At 40.0% G+C, this 21,221-nt stretch overlaps 1 protein-coding gene across 4 annotated transcripts in view; it reads right to left on the reverse strand.

Annotated features, from left to right (window-relative positions):
* COMMD1 (copper metabolism domain containing 1) overlaps nt 1-21,221 on the reverse strand; it is a 247,204-nt gene that overhangs the window by 116,382 nt on the left and 109,601 nt on the right. For 3 of the 4 annotated variants that reach the window (XM_054677917.2, XM_515503.9, XM_054677916.2), the window contains exon 2: nt 19,789-20,070. In XM_054677917.2, coding sequence (XP_054533892.1) covers nt 19,789-20,052 — 264 coding nt within the window. In that variant the 5' untranslated portion in view covers nt 20,053-20,070. Of the gene's footprint in view, nt 1-6,293; nt 8,080-19,788; nt 20,071-21,221 lie in introns of those variants that run through there. The other variant, XM_016948610.4, reaches the window with a different exon arrangement.

Genomic DNA, 21,221 nt, shown 5'->3' on the forward strand with positions numbered 1-21,221 from the left:
ATGTTGGTCAGGCTGGTCTCGAACTCTTGACCTCAGGTGATCTGCCCACCTCAGCCTCCCAAAATGCTGGGATTACAAGCGTGAACCACCATGCCCAACCATCAAAGAGGAGAGTTTCTAAGAAGCTAAAAGCTATTGCCTCTCAGAGGAATTTCAAGAACGAGAATGGCTTATCTCAAAGAGATTTTTAGGTGTGACTTTTGTTTAAGGAAATGAGCCCAAATATTAACAGGAGACCCATAAGGTTTTGAAGAAAGTTATATTGGCAGAAACACTGCCCATTTCGACTGAAAGAGACAGAAATAGTACAAAATGAAAAGAGGGCCTTGGACTCCCAAACATCTACAGGTTGGAAGTGGATAGAGGAATCTACACAGCTGCAAAAAAAAGCCTACTTTCCTAATTTTCACAGAAAAGAAAACTCAGAGTGTGGAAACAAAAGCCCAGAAGGACAAGCTAAGAGCCATAATGAATTATTTCCAGACCTGTATTTTAATCAAGGAATTACCAACCTGTGCCCAGCTGAATTTCAAAAATGGTGTGACGTAACGACACTTTGTACCAATATTTTCCCTCTGTTTGAACAAGAATGTCTACACTAGTTATCATACACCTGACCAACCATTGCATCTTGGTTATGTGTGGGGCAAACAATTTGCCTCTTTAGTTTCACGGGTCTTCACATAGAGAAGTAATGTACTCAAGGAGCTGAAGAAACTACATGCATCTGAGGAGCCTCATCCAAAACTGGACCTAATTTAGATGACAATATCCTGGACTGTAAGCTGATGCTATAAATGAGAATTCTGCAGAATAATAGGAGGGGGTGAGTGTATTCTGCACATGGGATGAATGTAAATAATCTGTGGCTGAAGAGTGTATTGTAGAGATTTAGAATATGTTCACAAATTCTCTGACAACTCCTTCAAAATGTAGAGCCAATCTTCCCTCCTCTTGAGTGCGGGCTGGACTGACTTGTTTCTACAATAATAAAAAAGCAAATTCTGAAGAACAGAGTAGGGAGAGAGAAAAATAGTAACTTTTCAGTGGATAAATCTGATAAACACTACCTTAACCAAGTGGTAAAGGTTAACATCAACAGTGATGACATGTGGATTGCATCTATCGCCTAACATGGTGTGACAAGAAAGCTACTTCACCTCTGTTGTGCTCTTTCCCAAAATCCACTACTATGGTCTGAATGCGTCCCCCAAAATTCATGTGTTAGAAACTTAAACCCCAGTGCAGCAGTGTTGGCAGGTAGGGCCTTTTGGGAGATGTTTAGATCATGAGGGCTCCACTCTCATGGATTAATGCCATTATGAAAATAGCTTTTAGGGCCGGGTGCAGTGGCTCACACCTATAATCCCAGCACTTTGGGAGGCCAAGGCAGGTGAATCCCTTGAGGTCAGGAGTTTGGGACCAGCCTGGCCAACATGGTGAAACCCCATCTCTACTAAAAATACAAAAAATTAGCTGGGTGTGGCAGTGGGTGCCTGTAATCCCAGGTACTTGGGAGACTGAGGCAGAAGAATTGCTTGAACCCGGGAGGCAGAGGTTGTAGTGAGCTGAGATCGCGCCATTGCACTCCAGCCTGGGCAACAAGAGTGAAACTCCATCAAAAACAAAATGAAAGAAAAGAGAAAGGGAGAAAGAACAGAAAGGAAGAAAGAGAAGGAAGGAAGGAAGGAAGGGAGGGAGGGAGGGAAGAGAGAGAGAGAAAGAAAGAGAGAGAGAAAGAAAGGAAGGAAGGAAGGAGGGAGGGAAGTTGGTTGGTTGGTTGTAGGAGTGGGTTTGCTCTCTTCTATTCTTCTACCATGTGAGGACACAGTGCTCCTGCTCTCTGGAGGATGCAGTATTCAAGGCACCCTCTTGGCAGCAGAGACCAGGCCTTCACCAAACACAAAACCTACTAGCACTTCAATCTTGGACTCCCAGCCTACAGAACTATGAGAAATTAAATTTCTGTTCTCAATAAATTATCCAGGCCCAGGTATTCTGTTATGGCAGCACAAAACACACTAAGACACCTATAAACCAATCTAACCATGAGAAAAACAACAGACAAGCACAGGTTAGAGGACACACTATAGGATACTTGGCTAGTATTCTTCAAGACTGTCAAGGTCATTTCATAATGTACATATATATCAAAACATCGAGTTTTTTTACGCCTTAAATATATACCATTTGAATTTGCCAATTATATCCCAATAAAGCTGGAAAATAACCATAATGCTCATGAAAAACTGAAACAGTGATCTGACATGATTGGGAGACATGATAAGTAAGTGCAATTTAGTTTGTTAGCAATTTAGTGGTAGCTTGGATTTAATCCTGGAACAGAAAGGGAATATTAATGGAAAAACTGCTGAAATAGAAATAAAATCTGGAGTTTAGTTAGTAACAAAGTACTACTTTTAGTTTCTTATTTTGACAAAAGTACCTTTGTATCATATTGGTTTTGTTTGTCCAGCATGCCTAATTCCTTTGGTGAACTGCTCCTCACTTATTCCCTGTGGTATCAGCTGTCAATTTACACCTTCCCTAAATTACCCTAATTCCAATGAACAGTGACTTCCCCCTGGGTAGCCATGTGCCATGTGACCTAAGCAGGGAAAATAAGTATCCACCTTTCATCAATATACATGTGTTGGGAAGACGGAAGTACCTGAAAAGATGCGTATGGGCCTGCTACCCATGATCTTACGTCCACATAAAGTTAGACTTTTTTTTTTTTTTTTTTTTTTTTTGAGATAGGTCATGCTCTGACGCCCAGGCTGGAGTGCAGAGGTACAATCATGGCTCACTGCAGCCTCAATCTCCCCTCCCAGGCTCCAGTGATCCTCCTATCTCAGCCTCCCAAGTAGCTGAGACTACAGGTGCATGCCACCATGCTCAGGTAATTTTAAAAATTTTTTGTAGAGATGGGGTCTTCCTGTGTTGCCCAGGCTGATCTTGACCTCCTGTTCTCAACTCAAACAATCCTTCTGCCTTGGCCTCCCAAAGTGCTGGTATTATAGGCGTGAGCCACCATGCCCAGCCTGAAGTCAGCGTTTTTAAAGAATTACATGAACAGAGCCACACAGCCAAAAAATACCTTCATTTTTCTTTTTCTTTTTTTCTTTTTTCTTTTTTTTTTTTTGGAGACAGGGTCTCACTCTTGTCACCCAGGCTGGAGTGCAGTGGCATGATCACAGCTCACTGCAGCCTCGAACTCCTGGGCCCAGGCAATCCTCCCACTTCAGCCTACCAAGCAGCTGGGACTACAGGTGTGCACCACCATGCCCTGCTAATTTTTTTTTATTTTTTGTAGCGATAGGGTTTCACCATGTTGCCCAGGCTGGTCTTGAACTCCTGGGCTCAAGTGATCTGCCTGCCTTGGCCTCTCAAAGTGTTAGCATAAGAGGCATGAGCCATTGCACCCAGCCTTTAAATGATATTCTAAGAAGACTAGGCTGTTTTCTTTAGACTAAGAAGTGTGTGTGTGGAGGGACGCCAGTATCACAGGATCAAAGATCAAACTAATTTGGTGATCAACACTGTTACATTCACTAGGTTTATCATAATTCAGTTCAGGCTTTTGTACTGTATCCACAAGACTATAAAATGGCTCATTAAAATTCAGATATATTTCCTCTGTTATTGACTTATAATCCACTTAGGTTAATAACTCTGGCAATAAAAAGGAAGTTTAGCTTATTTGGCAGTTAATCTGAGCTGGTTCCTAGAGACTACCACTCATTAACGTCTTGGGTGATAAGAGCTCTGTTTAATTACACAGAGTTATCTAGAAAATTCAGAAACATGATAAATTTACAACTTATCAGCTTCAAGTTCAGAAGTCCTATTTTCTGTTTCCCTAGTAGCATAAATCATTTTTTTAAAATCCATACAAAATGTTAAGAATGGCCTCATATCATATGAAAAAATTAACTCGAGTGGATCAAAGACCTAAGCCTAAGAGTGAAAACTATAGAACTCTTAGTAGAAAACAGAGAGGAAAAGTTTCATGACACTGGATTTGGCAATGACTTCTTGGATAGGATACCAAAAGCACAGGCAACAAAAGTAAAAATAAACTGGACCACATCAAAATTTAAAACTTTTATGCATCAAAGGATATGATCTGGAGGGGAGTGAAAACTCAGACCGGGAGAAAATATTTGCAAATCCATATATCTAATATGTGATTGATATCCTGAATACATTAAAAAAAAAAACTACAACTCAACAACAAAAAAAAAACAATAAAAGTGCATAAAATGAGTTCAGGTGTTTGGTGTAGGAAAAAAAAAAAAAGAGGCTGGGTTCAGTGGCTCATGCTTATAATCCCAGCACTTTGCAAGGCCGAGGCAGTGGCTTGCTTCAGCCCAGGAGTTCAAGACCAGCCTGGGCAACATGGCAAAACGCCGTCTCTACAAAAAATACAAAAAATTAACCAGGCATGGTAGCTTGCACCTGTAGTCCCAGCTACTCAGGTGGCTGAGGTGGGAGGAACACTGGAGCTTGAGAGGCAGAGGTTGCAGTGAGCTGAGATTGTGCCACTGCACTCCAGCTTGGGCGATAGAGCAAGACCCTGTCTCGAAAAAAAAAAAAAAAAAAAGGAAAGAAAAAAGAGAGACAAAAAGAAAAGAAAGAAAAACAAAATAGATTTTTGAAAATGGGCAAACCTGGCTGGGCGTCGTGGTTCACGCATGTAATCCCAGCACTTTGGGAGGCCAAGGCAGGCAGAGGTCAGGCGTTCAAGACCAGCCTGGCCAAAAGTGGTGAAACCCCGTCTCTACTAAAAATACAAAAATTAGCCAGGTGTGGTGGTGTGTGCCTGTAATCCCAGCTACTCAGAATGCTGAGCAAGAGAATCACTTGAACTTGGGAGGCGGAGGTTTCAGTGAGCCAAGATTGCACCATTGCACTCCGGCCTGGGAGATGGAGCAAGACTCCTGTCTCAAAAAAACAAACAAAAAGGGCAAACCCAATAAGCACATAAAAAGATGTTCAACATCTCTAATCATTAAGGACTTCAACTCAAAACTAAATGAGATACCACTTTATATACATTAGGATAACAACTATCAAAAAAAAAGAAAAAAAAAAAAACCCAGAAACTAACAAGTGTTAGTGAGGATGTACAGAAACTGGAAACTTCATGTACTGCAAAAAACCGTAAAATTGAGCAACTGCTGTAGAAAATAGTTTGTCAGTTCCTTAAAAAGTTAAAACATAGATTTACCCTATGATCCAACAAGTCCACTCCTAGTATATACCCAAAAGAATTAAAAACAGAGACTAAAATAGACATTTGTATACCCATGTTCACAGCAGATTAGTCACAAGAGCCAAAAGGTGGAAACAACTCAAATATCCATCAACAGATAAATGGATAAACAAAATGTGGTATATGTACACAATGGAATATTATTCAGCCTTTAAAAGGAATGAAATCCTGATATGTACTACAACAACGATAAAAGTTGAAGACACTATGTGTAAAATAAACCAGACACAAAAGGACAAATATTGTGTGGTTCTATTTATATGAGATACCTAGAATAGGCAAATACACAGAGAAAAAAGTAGAAAAGAGGTTACCAGGGGCTGAAGAGAGATGGAAATTGGGAGTTATTGTTTAATGTGTACTGAATTTCTGTTTGGGATTTAAAAAAGAAAGATCTGCAAATAGTGGTGATGGTTATATAACATCATGAATGGGTTGGATGCAGTGGCTCATCTGTAATCCGAGTGCTTTGGGAGGTGGAGGCAGGAGGACTGCTTGAGCCCAGGACTTGAGGCTACAGTAAGCTATCATCATGCCACTGTACTCCAGCCTGGGTGGCAAGACTGCCATCTCTTAAAAAAGAAAACCATCTGTACTTAATACCACTGGACTGTACTTAATACCACTGGACTGTACACTTAAAAACTGCTGAAATGGCCGGGCGCAGTGGCTCACACCTGTAATCCCAGCACTTTGGGAGGCTGAGAGGGGTGGATCATGAGGTCAGGAGTTCAAGACCATACTGGCCAAGCCAATATGGTGACACCCCATCTCTACTAAAAATACAAAAATTAGCCTGGCGTGGTGGTGCACACCTGTAGTCCCAGCTACTCGGGAGGCTGAGACAGAAGAATCGCTTGAACCCAGGAGGTAGAGGTTGCAGTGAGCCAAGACTGCACCACTGCATTCCAGCCTGGGTGACAGAGCAAGACTCTGTCTCAAAAAAAAAAAAATAATAAGGTTAAAATGGTAAAATTTTGTTATGTGTATTTTACCACAAATTTTTTTTTTTTTTAAGTACTAAGGAAGGGCTTGGGCCAGAGGCCTTCTACATTTATCTTGGCAATAGAGCAGTGGCATACATGGAATGAAGCCCAGAGCCAACCAGCCAGTACACACATACTAGACAAACACAGGCAGTTCAACACTGCTGGGCAGGATACACTGTTGCCCTGAGTTTAGGACAAGGGATTTATATCCAAAAATTGCTTCCAAGTCCTCTTAAGGCTTGGCTTCCTGGCTTCCTCTCAAGCACCCCATCTGTCTGCAAGAATAGAAACAGACAGCCTGAACAGCTGAAAGAAGTCCAACACCAGGGGCTGCGTGCTGGCAAGCTACTAGTCAGAGGCTGAGGACTTCAGCAGTGCCAAAGCCCTATTCTCACAGGGTCAATGAATCTGCAAAGACATTCATCTTCTTCTCTCCTCCTCTTTAAATCATTTTATTGGGTATAGTATACATAAGAAAGGGCACATCATAAGAAACAATGATTTTCTTTTAAAGTCTATAAAAAATTAATGTTCAGTAATCTGAAGTGCATCTCTCTGTAAGTTGAGAGTTTTAAAAATAAAATTACTTCAGCACAAACAACATTTTCTTAACTGCCAAATGTTAAATGATTTCTTTTATATTTTTCCCCAAGTGGAAGGGGTAATTATAGCTACCAGAAAACTCAAGTTGTATATTAGACAGTCAACACTGCAATAAGACTGTTTAACAATGACTAGAATTACCAAATTATGCTAACATAGTCTTACAAGAAAAAACAAGGTGTTACCCCCAATTCCTCACTTTCTCTCATTCTCTACATCCCTTCCAAGTCAACTCAAAGCAACTCACCCATATTCAAAACATACACTCTACCTGCTCACTTCACTTCCTTAAAATTACCTCTATTTCCATGCTGTTATCTCACCTGGACCACTGTGAGAGCCCAGTAAGTGGCCTCCTGCTTTCACTTTTTTTCCCCCTACAATACTGATTTTTATTAGTTATCCCTAGGTTTGACAAACAAGTTTTGGAACATATTATAATAAAAAAAGTTTTTAAAGGAAGGGACCTGTCATAAATGAGAAACAGAGATGGAAATGTGGAATGGAGATTGTGAGAAGTCCATGTAAACTCATTTCTACTATTTTTTGGAGTGGAATATTAATATTGGCTCCATTCATTTCTGAATACCTCATCTTATTAAGAGAATGAAGGATAACAGTTTTTCTTTTTGTTGTTTTGTATTTTGTTTTTCCTTGAAATCCCATTTACCTAATTAACATCACATGGAGGTTTCAAGGAAAAAGAGAATTGCTTTTAATGTTCAGAAAAGCAATTCCAACCTTAGTGATATTTTCCCCCTGGGATCTCAGTATCCCAGTACTGAGATCCCAGAAATCCATTCTCCATAGGTGAATCACGGCAATCCTATTAGAATATAAGTCACATCACATCTTTCCTTGTTTAAAACCCTCTAATGGCTTCCCATTACACTTAAAATTCTTAACAAGGCTAATTTCTTGCCTTGGTTGCTCCCTCTGCCTGTATTTTGTGCCCCCAGATCTTCCTGGGGCTGCCTCCTTCTTGTCATTCAAAGCTCAGCTCACCTCAGAGAAGAAATCTTCCTTCACTCAAATTAAAGTAAAGCCACTTACTTTGAGATGGGGTCTGGGCATCTTAATTTCTTTTTAAGCTCCTCAGGTGAGTTTGACATATAGTGATGCTTTGAATCACTAGCTAAGTGAATCTTCCTTTTGCTTATAATAGCTTTTCTGCCAATTTACTTCTTGCTACTTCTTACTGACAGCGGGCTGAAAAAATGGAAAATCAACATTGTGGGAGGTGGTGAGAAAGAAATGGCAATCACTAGGGACTTGTACTAAATCACTGCCAAAGGGGCTGGGTGCGGTGGCTCACTCCTATAATCCCAGCACTTTGGGAGGCCCAGGCGGGTGGATCAACTGAGGTCGGGAGTTCAAGACCAGCCTCACCAACATGGAGAAACCCCGTCTCTACTAAAAACACAAAATTAGCTGGGCATGGTGGTGCATGCCTGTAATCCCAGCTACTCAGGAGGCTGAGGCAGGGGAATTGCTTGAACCTGGGAGGCAGAGATTGCAGTGAGAGCCACTGCACTCCAGCCTGGGCAACAAGAGTAAGACTCCATCTCAAAAAAAAAAAAAATCACTGCCAAAGGTCACGTGTGTGTGTGTGTGTGTGTATGTGTGTGTGTTTGAGACAAGGTCTCACTTTGTCACCCAGGCTGGAGTGGAATGGCGTGATCTTGGCTCACTGCAACCTCCACCTCCTGGGTTCAAGTGATTCTCGTTCCTCAGCCTCCCAAGTAGCTGAGATTACAGGTGCATGCCACCACACCCAGCCCCAGCTAATTTTTTTGTATTTTTTAGTAGAGACAGAGTTTCACCAGGTTGGCCAGGCTGGTCTCAAACTCCTGACCTCAAGTGATCCACCTACCTCAGCCTCCCACAGTGCCAGGATTACAGGCATGAGTCACTGCGCCCAGCCATACATCTATGCATTAAATGCAAAGATATGTTCATAAACTCTAGAGAATCCATCCTGCCTGTATCAACTTTTTTGTTGTTCTTATTTCATGATTCTCAGCTCTGGATCACAGAGTTTATGAAGTTGGAAAAATCATATGTAAATGTCACCTCTTAAGAACTGCCTTCTTCAATTTCCTGGGTAAAGATAGCCATTCCATCTTTTGAGCTTTGGTAAGGCTCTTCCATCTCTGATATAATTTCTTACACTAATTATTAACAAATTTCTTTCATTGTGAGCTCCATAAGATAATAAACTTGTCTGTATTGTTCACTGATACATCCTCAACTCCTATGTAGTGTCTGACACATAGGAGATGCTTTATAGTGAGTTATGTGATTTATCCACTCAAGAAATATTAACTGAACACCATGTGCCGGGAGGCATCCAAGACTGTGAGGATGCAGCAATTAAAAAAAAAAATCTTTGTCCTCTTAAATGCTAATCTGGAGCACTGACAAGATTAATAAGTAAAATAGCATGCTAGGTAGTAATAAGTAACAAGAAGAAAAACAACTAAAGTAACAAAAGGCAGACCAGCAGTTGTCCACAAATTGTGGATGACTGTAAAGGGACACAGTCCCCATTTAGGGGATGAGGAACGTGTTCTGGTTCTTGACTGTACTGGTGTTTTCACAGACATGTACACCAGCCAAAATTAACCAAATTGTACACTTTAAATAAATAGTTTATTGTATTATACATTGTAAATTGTAAATATAAAACATAAAGCAGGACATGGAGAACTCTTTTAGAGAGGTAGCTGGTGAAGGCCTAATGAGAAGGTGATTAAAAAAAACAAAAGACTTTAAGGAAGTGAAAAGGCTAGCCATATCTGGAGTAAGACAAATTGAGAAAGAGGCAAGAGCAAGTATACAGGTCCTGAAGATCCCTGGAATGTTTCAGAAATTAGCAACAAGGCCAGTGGGTCTAGCTAGAGTAGACGAAGTAAGGGAGAGAACTATTAATCTGACTGACACAGAAAGCCACTGGAGTGAACTGGAAAGCCATGAATATATTTTCTAAGTTATGCATTAACAGTCATTCTGGATGCTGTGTGTTGAAAACAGACTGAAAAGCAGAAACAGAGACATCGGTTAGGAGGACGTTATAATCTAGGAGAGAGGTGATGGTGATCTAAACAAAGTAGTTGGGCGTGGTGAGAAGTGTTCAAATTTTAGATATATTTTAAAAATAGACCCAGCAAGATTTGATGGTGGAATGGATGTGGGTAGGAGAAAACAAAAAGATATGAACTGGAAGAATGGAGGTGCCACTAACTGAGATGGGAAAAAATGCAGGGGGAACAGGTTTTGGAGATATATGAGGAACTTAGTTTTGGGCATATTCAATTTTTGATACCTTTTACACATTTAAGTCAGGATCTCAAGTATGTCATAAATATGTATCTGAAATTTAGGGGAGAAATCCAGTTTGGAGATATACATTTGGGAGTCATTACCATATAGATGGTATTTAAATGCAAGGAATTACATTAGATCAACTAGGAAGTGAGTTGTAAAAAGGAAGAAAAGAAGATCAAGGACAGAGTTCAAGGGTACACCAACATTTAGATGTTGTGAGGATTAGAAGGAAGCTGCAAAAGAGATTTTAAAAGAAAAAAAAAAGAGCTAGAAGGCTAGCAGGAAAATCAGGCAAATGCGGTATTCTGGAAGACAAATATTTCAAAGACAAGGTAATTCAAGTATGTCAAATGTTGATTATGGATCCAGTAACTAAAATCTCAAGACTACTATTTAAAACGAGAATAAATGCAAAAACATTATATAAATTTTAAAGGAAAGACTTAGCTAAGAAAAAGAAGTACTGTATTAACAGTACAGCAGTCTAATCTACAATACATCAAAAATATTAAATATCACTTATTATAATCCTTATGTAAAACATTCCCAAAAATTTCTACTTTTCAACTGGTAAGTTATGAATAACTGAATACTTCTGATTTTAATGTTTTCAAAATTAAAAAGCATTAAACTTACATTTTTATTTCACTAGTTACTACAAGTATTTCACTAGCCATTCACTAGAATTCACAAGAATAGTCCTTTCACTATTCATTATAACTAGTAATGCTTTTAAAAGGGGTTTTTCTTAGCCTCTTTATTTTTTATTTTATTTTACTTTGTTAAAACATTCCCTTCTCCACAGAGTATGTTTACAAATAGCTAATTCAGAGTTAGTTTGAATTTCAATAATAAGTTTTAGATTTTCATAGATTTTTTTAACAAGTGTGTGAAAGCAAAAATTATAACAACTTTCTAAGGAAACAAAATTTCTTATTCTTTCTTTTTTTTTTTTTTTTTTTTGAGACAGTCTCACTCTGTTGCCCAGGCTGGAGTACAGTGGTGTGATCTCGCCTCACTGCAACCTCTGCCTCCCAGTAACCTCTGCCTCCCAGTTCAAGCGATTCTCCTACCTCAGCCTCCCAAGTAGCTGGGACTACAGGCATGTGCCACTATGCCTGGCAAACTTTTGTATTTTCAGTAGAGACTGGGTTTTACCAAGTTGCCCAGGCTGATCTCGAACTCCTGACCTCAGGTGATCCGCCCGCCTCAGTCGCCCAAAGTGCTGGGATTACAGGCATGAGCCACCATGCCCAGTCTTATTCTTTCTTTTTTCTCTTATAAACTTTAAGCATTGCCTTCTATAAATTATACCTTTAAATTCAACTGTAAGTTGAAGACCATAACTTTAGAACACAAACTATTATGGAACACTTCTTAGAGTTACAAAAAGAGTTGACTCATTCAGAATTAAAGTTTAAGTAAATTCCATGTTCTAAATCTGATATAAAATACGAAATGGAAAATTCCTTTATCTGTTTTTTTTTAAAAAGTATTCTAGACTGGGCCCGGTGGCTCACACCTGTAATCCCAACACTTTGGGAGGCCGAGGTGGGCGTATCACTTGAGGTCAGGAGTTCAAGATCAGCCTGGCCAACATGGTAAAATGCTGTCTCTACTAAAAATGCAAAAATTAGCCAGGTGTGGTGATGCATGCCTGTAGTGCCAGCTACTTGGGAGACTGAGGCAGAAGAATCACTTGAGCACGGGAGGCAGAGGTTGCAGTGAGCCAAGAGCATGCCACTGCACTACTGCCTGGGCAACAGAGGGAGACTCTGTAAGTAAGTAAGTAAGTAAATAAATAAATAAATAAACAAATAAATAATGTATTCTAAAATGATTTAAGTATCTTCAAGCTGTTAAATTTTATCAATCTCTACTGACAAATGATAGTTGAATATCTTATCAGAAAACTAGTTTCACTAATTCTTTGGAGGCTTTCCTTTAGTAGATTATTGAAAGTAAAAATCAACCTTAAATACAAGAATTATCAGAAACAAATTTGTATTGCTTGCATTACAGCTTATATAACCAAGCACGATATCTGTTCCCCTTGGTAGCTATTTGGAGTAAGACAACATGATCTCAAAATGGTGACTGAACGTTGATAAAATAAAATGGCATATTATTTAATCCCTATATCCTATCCTTACAAATCCCTCTATGTATTTACACACATACACAGGTATAAACATATATATGTGTGTGTGTGTGTGTGTGTCTGTGTGTGTGTATGAAAGATTGCGGGTCTGTGTGCATGCGCACGCAACTTTGCTGCTTCCCCTATGACACAAAGCAGATAGCTGTGGTGACTATTCCTCAGGCTTGTGAAGCTACAATGGTACATGACCAAGCTCAGTATAAACTGATTTTATTTATTTACTTATTTATTTATTTAGAGACAAGGTCTCACTTTCACTCTGTCACCCAGGCTGGAGGGTAGTGGTGCAATCACAGCTCACTGCAGCCTCGACCTCCTGGGCACAAGGGATCCTCACTCTATCGAGTAGCTTGGATTACAGACATGCAGTATCACATCTGGCTAATTTTCATATTTTTTGTAGAGATGGGGTCTCGCCATGTTGATCAAGCTGGTCTCAAACACCTGGGCTCAAGTAATCTGCCTCCCTCAACCTCTCAAAGTGCTGGTATTACAGGTGTGAGCCACTGCGCCCAGATATAAACGGATTATTAATTATATGTTTTAGCAGATTCTTACTCCTTATTTACTAGCTAGAATTACAAAAGCAGATCAGTGTATAGTTATGCATAGCTTAACGATGAGGATACCTCCTGAGAAATGTGCCATTAGGTGATTCGTTGTGTGAACATGATAGAGTGTACTTACACAAACTTAGATGGTGTAGCCTGCTATACACCTAGGTTATATGGTATAGCCTATTGCTTCTAGGCTATAAACCTGTACAGGGCATTACTGTACTGAATACTGTAGGCAACTGCAACACAATGGTAAGTATTATATTTGTGTAACTAAACATATCTAAATATAGAAAAGTTACCTTTAAAATACAGTATTATCATCTTATGGGACAACTATCGTATATGTGATCCATCAGTGACTGAAATGTCATTATGCAGAGCATGATTGTATTTAGTTTATTTCAAAAGAAATTTAGAAATTAAAAATAAATGAATACCTTCCCTGGAGATTAGAGGTTTATCTATGTTTCAGACAAAATTGCTGAGTTTTTAATAGAGAACCCAACCTATTTTGATTCTGTAATGTATGGTCAGTGAATATCCCCCTCATCTAATTGCTTATAAATGACAGGAGTGAGCATATGAGTTGGTTAGAAAAAACAACTAGATCAGAAAATATAAAAATCTGTCTTCCTCTATAGGTCTGCTGAAAACTCAACCCAAAACTAGAGAAGTGCTTAAACTAAAACTTACTTGAGAAAAGGCAATAACATTAGCCATTAATAAATAAATTTAAAAACAACAAAGAAAAGAGTTTTATATTTTGGGATCTCTACATGCAGGGCATCTTAAAATCTACGTGCAAGAACAATTCAGTACTAAATGGTTCAGTACTGAGACTAAGTCTAAATGTTTCCTCACAAAATGTCCTTTTGGCCTTGAAGGACAAGAAGTCATAAAAGAAAACCCAATACATCTTTATAAAATACCCAAATTCAAGCCTAAAAAGAAGAAATAACCATAAATGAGACTCCACTGAAGGTATAAATTACCATCCCTTCTCCCCAGTTAGTATTTAAAAAAAGAAAACACTTCTATCGTAATCTCTACTGAAGTTCCAGGAAAGGAAAACACAACAAAGGTGTTAGGTGAATAAATATAAAACATTTCTAAAGACATATGCCAGATTCCTACAGTCCTCATGGCTCAGATCTCACAGTGATTTATGGCCAAATATGACAGGATTTCAGTCTCATAAGCAAAGCACTTGATGTTCATCTTTTGGATACAAAATATTCACCTTAAAGCTTTCTGCATGTTTTTACAATTGAATCATGTTTTATTTTTGCAAAATTTTCACTTCTGTTGGAAAAAACATTCACTACAAGCAAAGTAATTGGGTCAGTAGTTCCTATTCATTTTCTCTAGCTTTGAAGATTTCCATTAAGGTATACTGCCTTAGTTATTTCTCTATTACTCTGGCTTCCTCATATCTCAAAGGATATCGCAATATATACTGTGGTTTAGAAAACAGGGTTATGTATGTACTTGGCTTCCAATTTTCTTTTTTTTTTTAATTATTATACTTTAAGTTTTAGGGTACATGTGCACAATGTGTAGGTTAGTTACATATATATACATGTGCCATGCTGGTGTGCTGCACCCATTATCTTGTCATTTAGCATTAGGTATATCTCCTAATGCTATCCCTCCCCCCTCCCCCCACCCCACAACAGTCCCCAGAATGTGATATTCCCCTTCCTGTGTCCATGCGTTCTCATTGTTCAATTCCCACCTATGAGTGAGAACATGTGGTGTTTGGTTTTTTGTACTTGCGATAGTTTACTGAGAATGATGATTTCCAATTTCATCCATGTCCCTACAAAGGACATGAACTCATCATTTTTTATGGCTGCATAGTATTCTGTGGTGTATATGTGCCACATTTTCTTAATCCAGTCTATCATTGTTGGACATTTGGGTTGGTTCCAAGTCTTTGCTATTGTGAATAGTGCCGCAATAAACATATGTGTGCATGTGTCTTTATAGCAGCATGATTTATAGTCCTTTGGGTATATACCCAGTAATGGGATGGCTGGGTCAAATGGTATTTCTAGTCCTAGATCCCTGAGGTATCGCCACACTGTCTTCCACAATGGTTGAACTAGTTTACAGTCCCACCAATGGTGTAAAAGTGTTCCTATTTCTCCACATCCTCTCCAGCACCTGTTGTTTCCTGACTTTTTAATGATTGCCATTCTAACTGGTGTGAGATGGTATCTCATAGTGGTTTTGATTTGCATTTCTCTGGATGGCCAGTGAGGATGAGCATTTTTTCATGTGTCTTTTGGCTACATAAATGTCTTCTTTTGAGAAGTGTCTGTTCATATCCTTTGCCCACTTTTTGATGGGGTTGTTTTTTTCTTGTAAATTTGTTTGAGTTCATTGTAGATTCTGGATATTAGCCCTTTGGCTTCCAACTTTCAAATGTTACTTTTTAGGCCAAAGAAAAGTAATACAGACAAACTGAACAGGAGAGAGAAATTTAAATAGGGAGTGAGGGAAACGAAAGAAACCCACCTTCACTAGTTCCTGAATAAATAATCTCAAGCACTCTACAAATTACATCAAGTACAAGCAATATGCCAACATATATTGAATTCTTGTTGTAAAAATATGATACCAAGTTCTATTAACACATCAAATCCAATTATTTTGGCTACCTTTAACACAGTGGTTCTCAACCCTGGATACTGAAATCATCTGGGCAGCTTTAAAGAATAACGATACCTATGTTCCATCCCCACAGATTCTTATGTAATTGGCTGGGGGTAAGGTCTGAGCATCAAAATGTTTAAAGCTCTGAATGTGATTCTTATGTGTGACCATGGTTGAGAACTACTGCTTTAAAATGATATAAACTGAAGACAGTACTTTAGTTGCCCTGGGGTACACAGATAGACATAAACACACACACCAGAGTTCAACAAAAACCTGGTCACCCTTCTTGGAAGCAACTTCTTGATATCCTAGGATTGTTAATTCTCTCACAAGCTCATCCAATGTCAGCAGTGTGAAAACAACTTTGATGTGGGTGCCTATAGGTGTTCTAAATATTGGGTACTTGATTTAGTAGAGTATTTCATAAATAACACTAACCTAGAAGCTGGCATAAGTACTAACCAAGGATCCAGTTCTCATAAAAACATTTCCTGTAGGATGTGGGCTATATATTTTACTGCCAGTCTAGGTTCTATTATTGTTTACTTTATTCTTTACAACTTTTCTTGACTTCATATATTTGTATTAAAAAGGATTTTATAGGCCGGGCACGGTGGCTCAAGCCTGTAATCCCAGCACTTTGGGAGGCAGAGGTGGGTGGATCACGAGGTCAGGAGTTCAAGACCAGCCTGGCCAAGATGGTGAAACCCCCATCTCTACTAAAAATACAAAAAATAAGCCAGGCACAGTGGCAGGCACCTGTAATCCCAGCTACTCGGGAGGCTGAGGCAGGAGAACCACTTGAACTCGGAGGGCGGAGGTTGCAGTGAGCTGAGATTGTGCCACTGCACTCCAGCCTGGGTGACAGAGTGAGACTCCGTCTCAAAAAACAAATAAAAAGGATTTTATGGGCTAAAGTGCAATATCAATCATTTTCATTGTGACTATTTCTTTACCACTTTGAAGTATGTGATGTACAATAAACTGTACATAATAAAGTGTACAATTTTATAAGTTTTGACATATGTATACAATCATTGTCACACTTTTTTTCTTTTTCTTTTTTCTTTTTTTTTCTGAGACACAGTCTCACTCTGTCACCAAGGCTAAAGTGAAGTGATCCGATCTTGGCTTGCTGCAACCTCCGCCTTCTGGGCTCAAGTGATTTTTGTGCCTCAGCCTCCTGAGTAGCTGGAACTACAGACACACACCACCACACACGGCTAATTTTTGTATTTTTAGTAGAGACAGGGTTTCACCATGTTGGCCAGGCTGGTCTCAAACTCCTGACCTCAAGTGATCTGCCTGCCTCAGCTTCCCAAAGTGCTGGGATTACAGAAGCGAGCAACCTGTAACCTAGAAACCTATGATAGTATTAACGAAATAATATCATAGCTTTCTAGGAGTCTTAAAACAGATTACGTTTTCATATTCCTGACCAAATGTTAAATATAGACAAAATGAAAGCACTGCTGGCAGGATGAAAACTAAATAGCCGATATAAATAGCTGGTAAAACTTAGATATCCAAGAGTACTTATTAAACTTTTCTAATCTGTTGGATGTGTGTGTGTGTGTGTGTGTGTGTGTGTAAAAATATCTGTCACATAACACAATGGTTAAGAGAACAGACAAGTTTTTTTTGTTTTTTTTTTTTGAGACGGAGTCTCACTCTGTCGCCCAGGCTGGAGTGCAGTGGCACAATCTCGGCTCACTGCAAGCTCCACCTCCTGGGTTCACACCATTCTCCTGCCTCAGACTCCCCAGTAGCTGGGATTACAGGCGCCCGCCACAACGCCCGGCCAATTTTTTTGTGTTTTTAGTAGAGACGGGTTTCACCGTGTTAGCCAGGATGGTCTCGATCTCCTGATCTCGTGATCCACCCGCCTTGGCCTCCCAAAGTGTTGAGATTACAGGCATGAGCCACCACGCCCGGCCTGTTTTTTGTTTTGTTTTTTTTTTTGAGACAGAGCCTCACTGTTGCCCAGACTGGAGTGCAGTGGCACCATCTCGGCTGACAGCAACCTCTGCCTCCCGGGTTCAAGTGATTCTCCTGCCTCAGCCTCCCAAGTAGCTAGGATTACAGGTGCCTGCCACCATGCCCAGCTAATTTTTGTATTTTTAGTAGAGATGGGGTTTCCCCATGTTGGCCAGGCTGGTCTTGACCTCCTGACCTCAGATGATACAACTGCCTCAGCCTCCCAAAGTGCTGGGATTACAGGCGTGAGCCACCGTGCCCAGCAAGAGAACTGACTTTAGGATCAGACAAACTAGTCAACAAGTACAAGTAGCACTACTTTATAATAACTGAATAAAAGGTACTCCATATTTAAATTTTTTTTTTGCAACAGGGTCTCCCACCCAGCCTGGAGTACAGCGATGTGATCCCTGCTCACTGCAACCTCCACCTCCCAGGATGAAGCAATTCTCCTGCCTCAGCCTCCTGAGTAACTAGGATTACAGGTGCCCGCCACCATGCCCGGCAATTTGTTGTTGTTGTTGTTGTTTTGTTTTGTTTTTGTATTTTTAGTAGAAGAGATGGGGCTTTACCATGTTGGCCAGGCTGGTCTTGAACTCCTGACCTCAAGTGATCCACCTGCCTTGGCCTTCCAAAGTGCTGGGATTACAGAGATGAGCCACTGCGCCCAGCCAAAAATTTTTAATGAATTATCTTTTTTTTTTTTTTTTTTCTGGTGGAATCTCGCTCTTGTCACCCAGGCTGGAGTGCAGTGGCTCAATCTCGGCTCACTGCAACCTCCACCTTCCGGATTCAAGCGATTCTCCTGCCTCAGCCTCCCAAGTAGCTGGGATTATAGGCGCCTGCCACCATGCCTGACTAATTTTTGTGTTTTTAGTAGAGACAAGGTTTCACCATGTTGGCCAGGCTGGTCTCAAAGTCCTGACCTCAGGTGATCCACCCACCCTGGCCTCCCAAAGTGTTGGGATTACAGGTGTGAGCCACTGTGCTCAGGCTGAATTATCTTTTATTATTTAAAAAATTTTTTTTTCTTGAGACAGAGTTTCGCTCTTATTGCCCAGGCTGGAGTGCAATGGCATGATCTTGGCTCACTGCAACCTCCACCTCCCAGGTTCAAGCGATTCTCGTGCCTCAGCCTCCCAAGTAGCTAGGATTACAGGTATGTGCCACCATGCCCAGCTAATTTTGTATTTTTAGCAGAGACGGGGTTTCTGGTCTCTGTTGGTCAGGTTGGCCTCGAACTCCTGACCTCAGGTGATCCGCCCACCTCAGCCTCCCAAAGTGCTGGGATTACAGGCATGAGCTGGGATTACAGGCATGAGCTGGGATTACAGGCATGAGCCACTGTGCCAGGCCCTGAATTATCTTTTAAATTAAAATTAAAGTCAGTACAGAACTGCAAACACTGAAAAATCTAAAGAAACTATAAAAGAAAATATGTAAGAAAATCTGACAGCTCATCAAGTAAGAAATACATTTCTATTGTAGGATATAATAGAAGCACTTATTTATCTGAAAATAAATGTGATTAGCTAATTCATTGACCTGGGTTTTCTCTTCCTAATTACCAGTTTCTTTTTTTTTCCCCAAAGACATAAGCCAGATCATTAAAAGTCTGAGCTGGCAGTCATCTGCAACACAAAGTGAATGACTTCAAGAAAAACCATATAGACATTAAAATTATCTGCTATAATGACTGCTGTAACTGTTGGGAAAAGAAGCACTGTACATAAGATTAAACTGAGAATTATTTGTGACCTCAAGGACAGAGATAGCACATTTAGGGGTCTTTACGAACAATGTATTAATGTAAATTAAGATACACTGCCTCCTATACCTGACTGATTATTAAAGATGACTGGATGTGATTGTGTTGTTTAATCCAAATTCTTGGTCTTTATTTATTATCTCTATCATTGCCTTGGAAATTCTGAACAGATGCCAAGGATTTTGAGATCTAACCAAATGCAGTAGTGGTCAGCTTCTGAGCAATCACATTATTGGCCCATTCTGTTCTTCTGAGACAGCTGCCAGGACCATGAGGCTAGTTTCCAGACTCTGTCCACAAGTGAGAGTATCCAAATTTTCAGATGATTCTACCTCTGAAAAAGGATTCTAGGAAACAGTGTCTTTTCCTGTTGCTGTTATTGCATAAAATCAAGCTGAATAGACAAGCTAACATGTAGTGAAAAATACAGTTTACAAAGGAAAATTGACTTAAGTTTAACTCACCTGTCCATATTTGCCTAATTCCAGCTCTATAATGGCAACAGGTGTGTGTATTTGAGCTGAGTGCCTTGACTGAGACTTGCCATCAACTCTCCAGCTCAGGCCCCGAAGCCCGCTATTCCAGCGGCTCTGGTTCATGAGGCTCTCACGGATTTTTGTCTTGTGGCTCTTCCAGAATTTGGAAATGACAGCAGCTTGGTCAGATGTGATCCCACCTTGCTTTTTGGTTTGAGCAGTCAAGAATGCCTCCAGCTGGTTGAAATCCATGTCTGCAGACGCAATAGACTATAAAGATGACAGAAAAAGCAAAAAAATTGAATTAAGTAGGTAATTAGAAAAAGATAGCTTCTTAACTACAGATTATATTTTGAGTGACTCTTAAATCACTGAAACAGCCCAGACACAATGGCTCACACCTGTAATCTCAGCACTTTGGGAGGCAGAGGTGAGATCACTTGAGGTTAGGAGTTAGAGACCAAACTGGCCAACATGATGAAACCCTGTCTCTACTAAAACTACAAAAATTAGCCAGGCATGGTTGTGCGTGGTATATATGCCATAACAGCAATCTCAGTAATCTCAGCTACTCAGGAGGCTGAGGCATAAGAATCGCTTCAACCGGGAGGCAGGGACTGCAGTGAGCCAAAATTGCGCCACTGCACTCCAGCCTGGGTGACAGAGAGAGACCCTGTCTCAAAAAAAAAAAAAAAAAATTCACTGAAATAAATTTTAATAAAAGGTCATCAAGGGACAGTAAAGAGGCCAGGTACAGTGGCTCACACCTGTAATCCCAGCACTTTGCAAAGCTGAGGTGGGCAGATTGCTTGAGGTCAGAAATTCGAGACCAACCTGGCCAAAATGGTGAAACCCTGTTTTTCTACTAAAAATACAAAATTGGCCGGGTGTAGTTGCGCACACCTGTAGTCCCAGCTACTCGGGAGGCTGAGGCAGGAGAATCGCTTGAACCCGGGAGGCAGAGGTAGCAGTGAGCTCATATCACACCACTATACTCCAGCCTGAGCGACAGAGCAAGACTGCACTCAAAAAAAAAAGTGGGTTGGGGAGGGGGCAGACAGTAATGAAAATAAGCTCTTTATAACAAAAATACTCCCTTTGGAAACATCAAATATCAGAAAAGCTACTGTTAAAAATTCCATGTCACTCAATTCGGTATCAATAACTAGAATATAATTTTTAAATATCCAGTTCTATGGCGGGGAGATAAAATGAAATTTTTTTTGAAGTAATAAAACAAGCCAGGTGTGGTGGTGTGTGCCTGTAGTCCCAGCTACTTGGGAAGCTGAGGCAAGAGGACAGCTGGAGCCCAGGAGTTCGAGTCCAGCCTGGGCAACACAGCAAGACCCTGTCTCTAAAATAATAATAATAACAATAAAACAAAAGAATAAAATTAATTGGTTGTTTGATAAAATCTTACA

This window comes from Pan troglodytes, chromosome 12, assembly GCF_028858775.2.
Source record: "Pan troglodytes isolate AG18354 chromosome 12, NHGRI_mPanTro3-v2.0_pri, whole genome shotgun sequence".
Lineage (NCBI taxonomy): Eukaryota > Metazoa > Chordata > Mammalia > Primates > Hominidae > Pan > Pan troglodytes.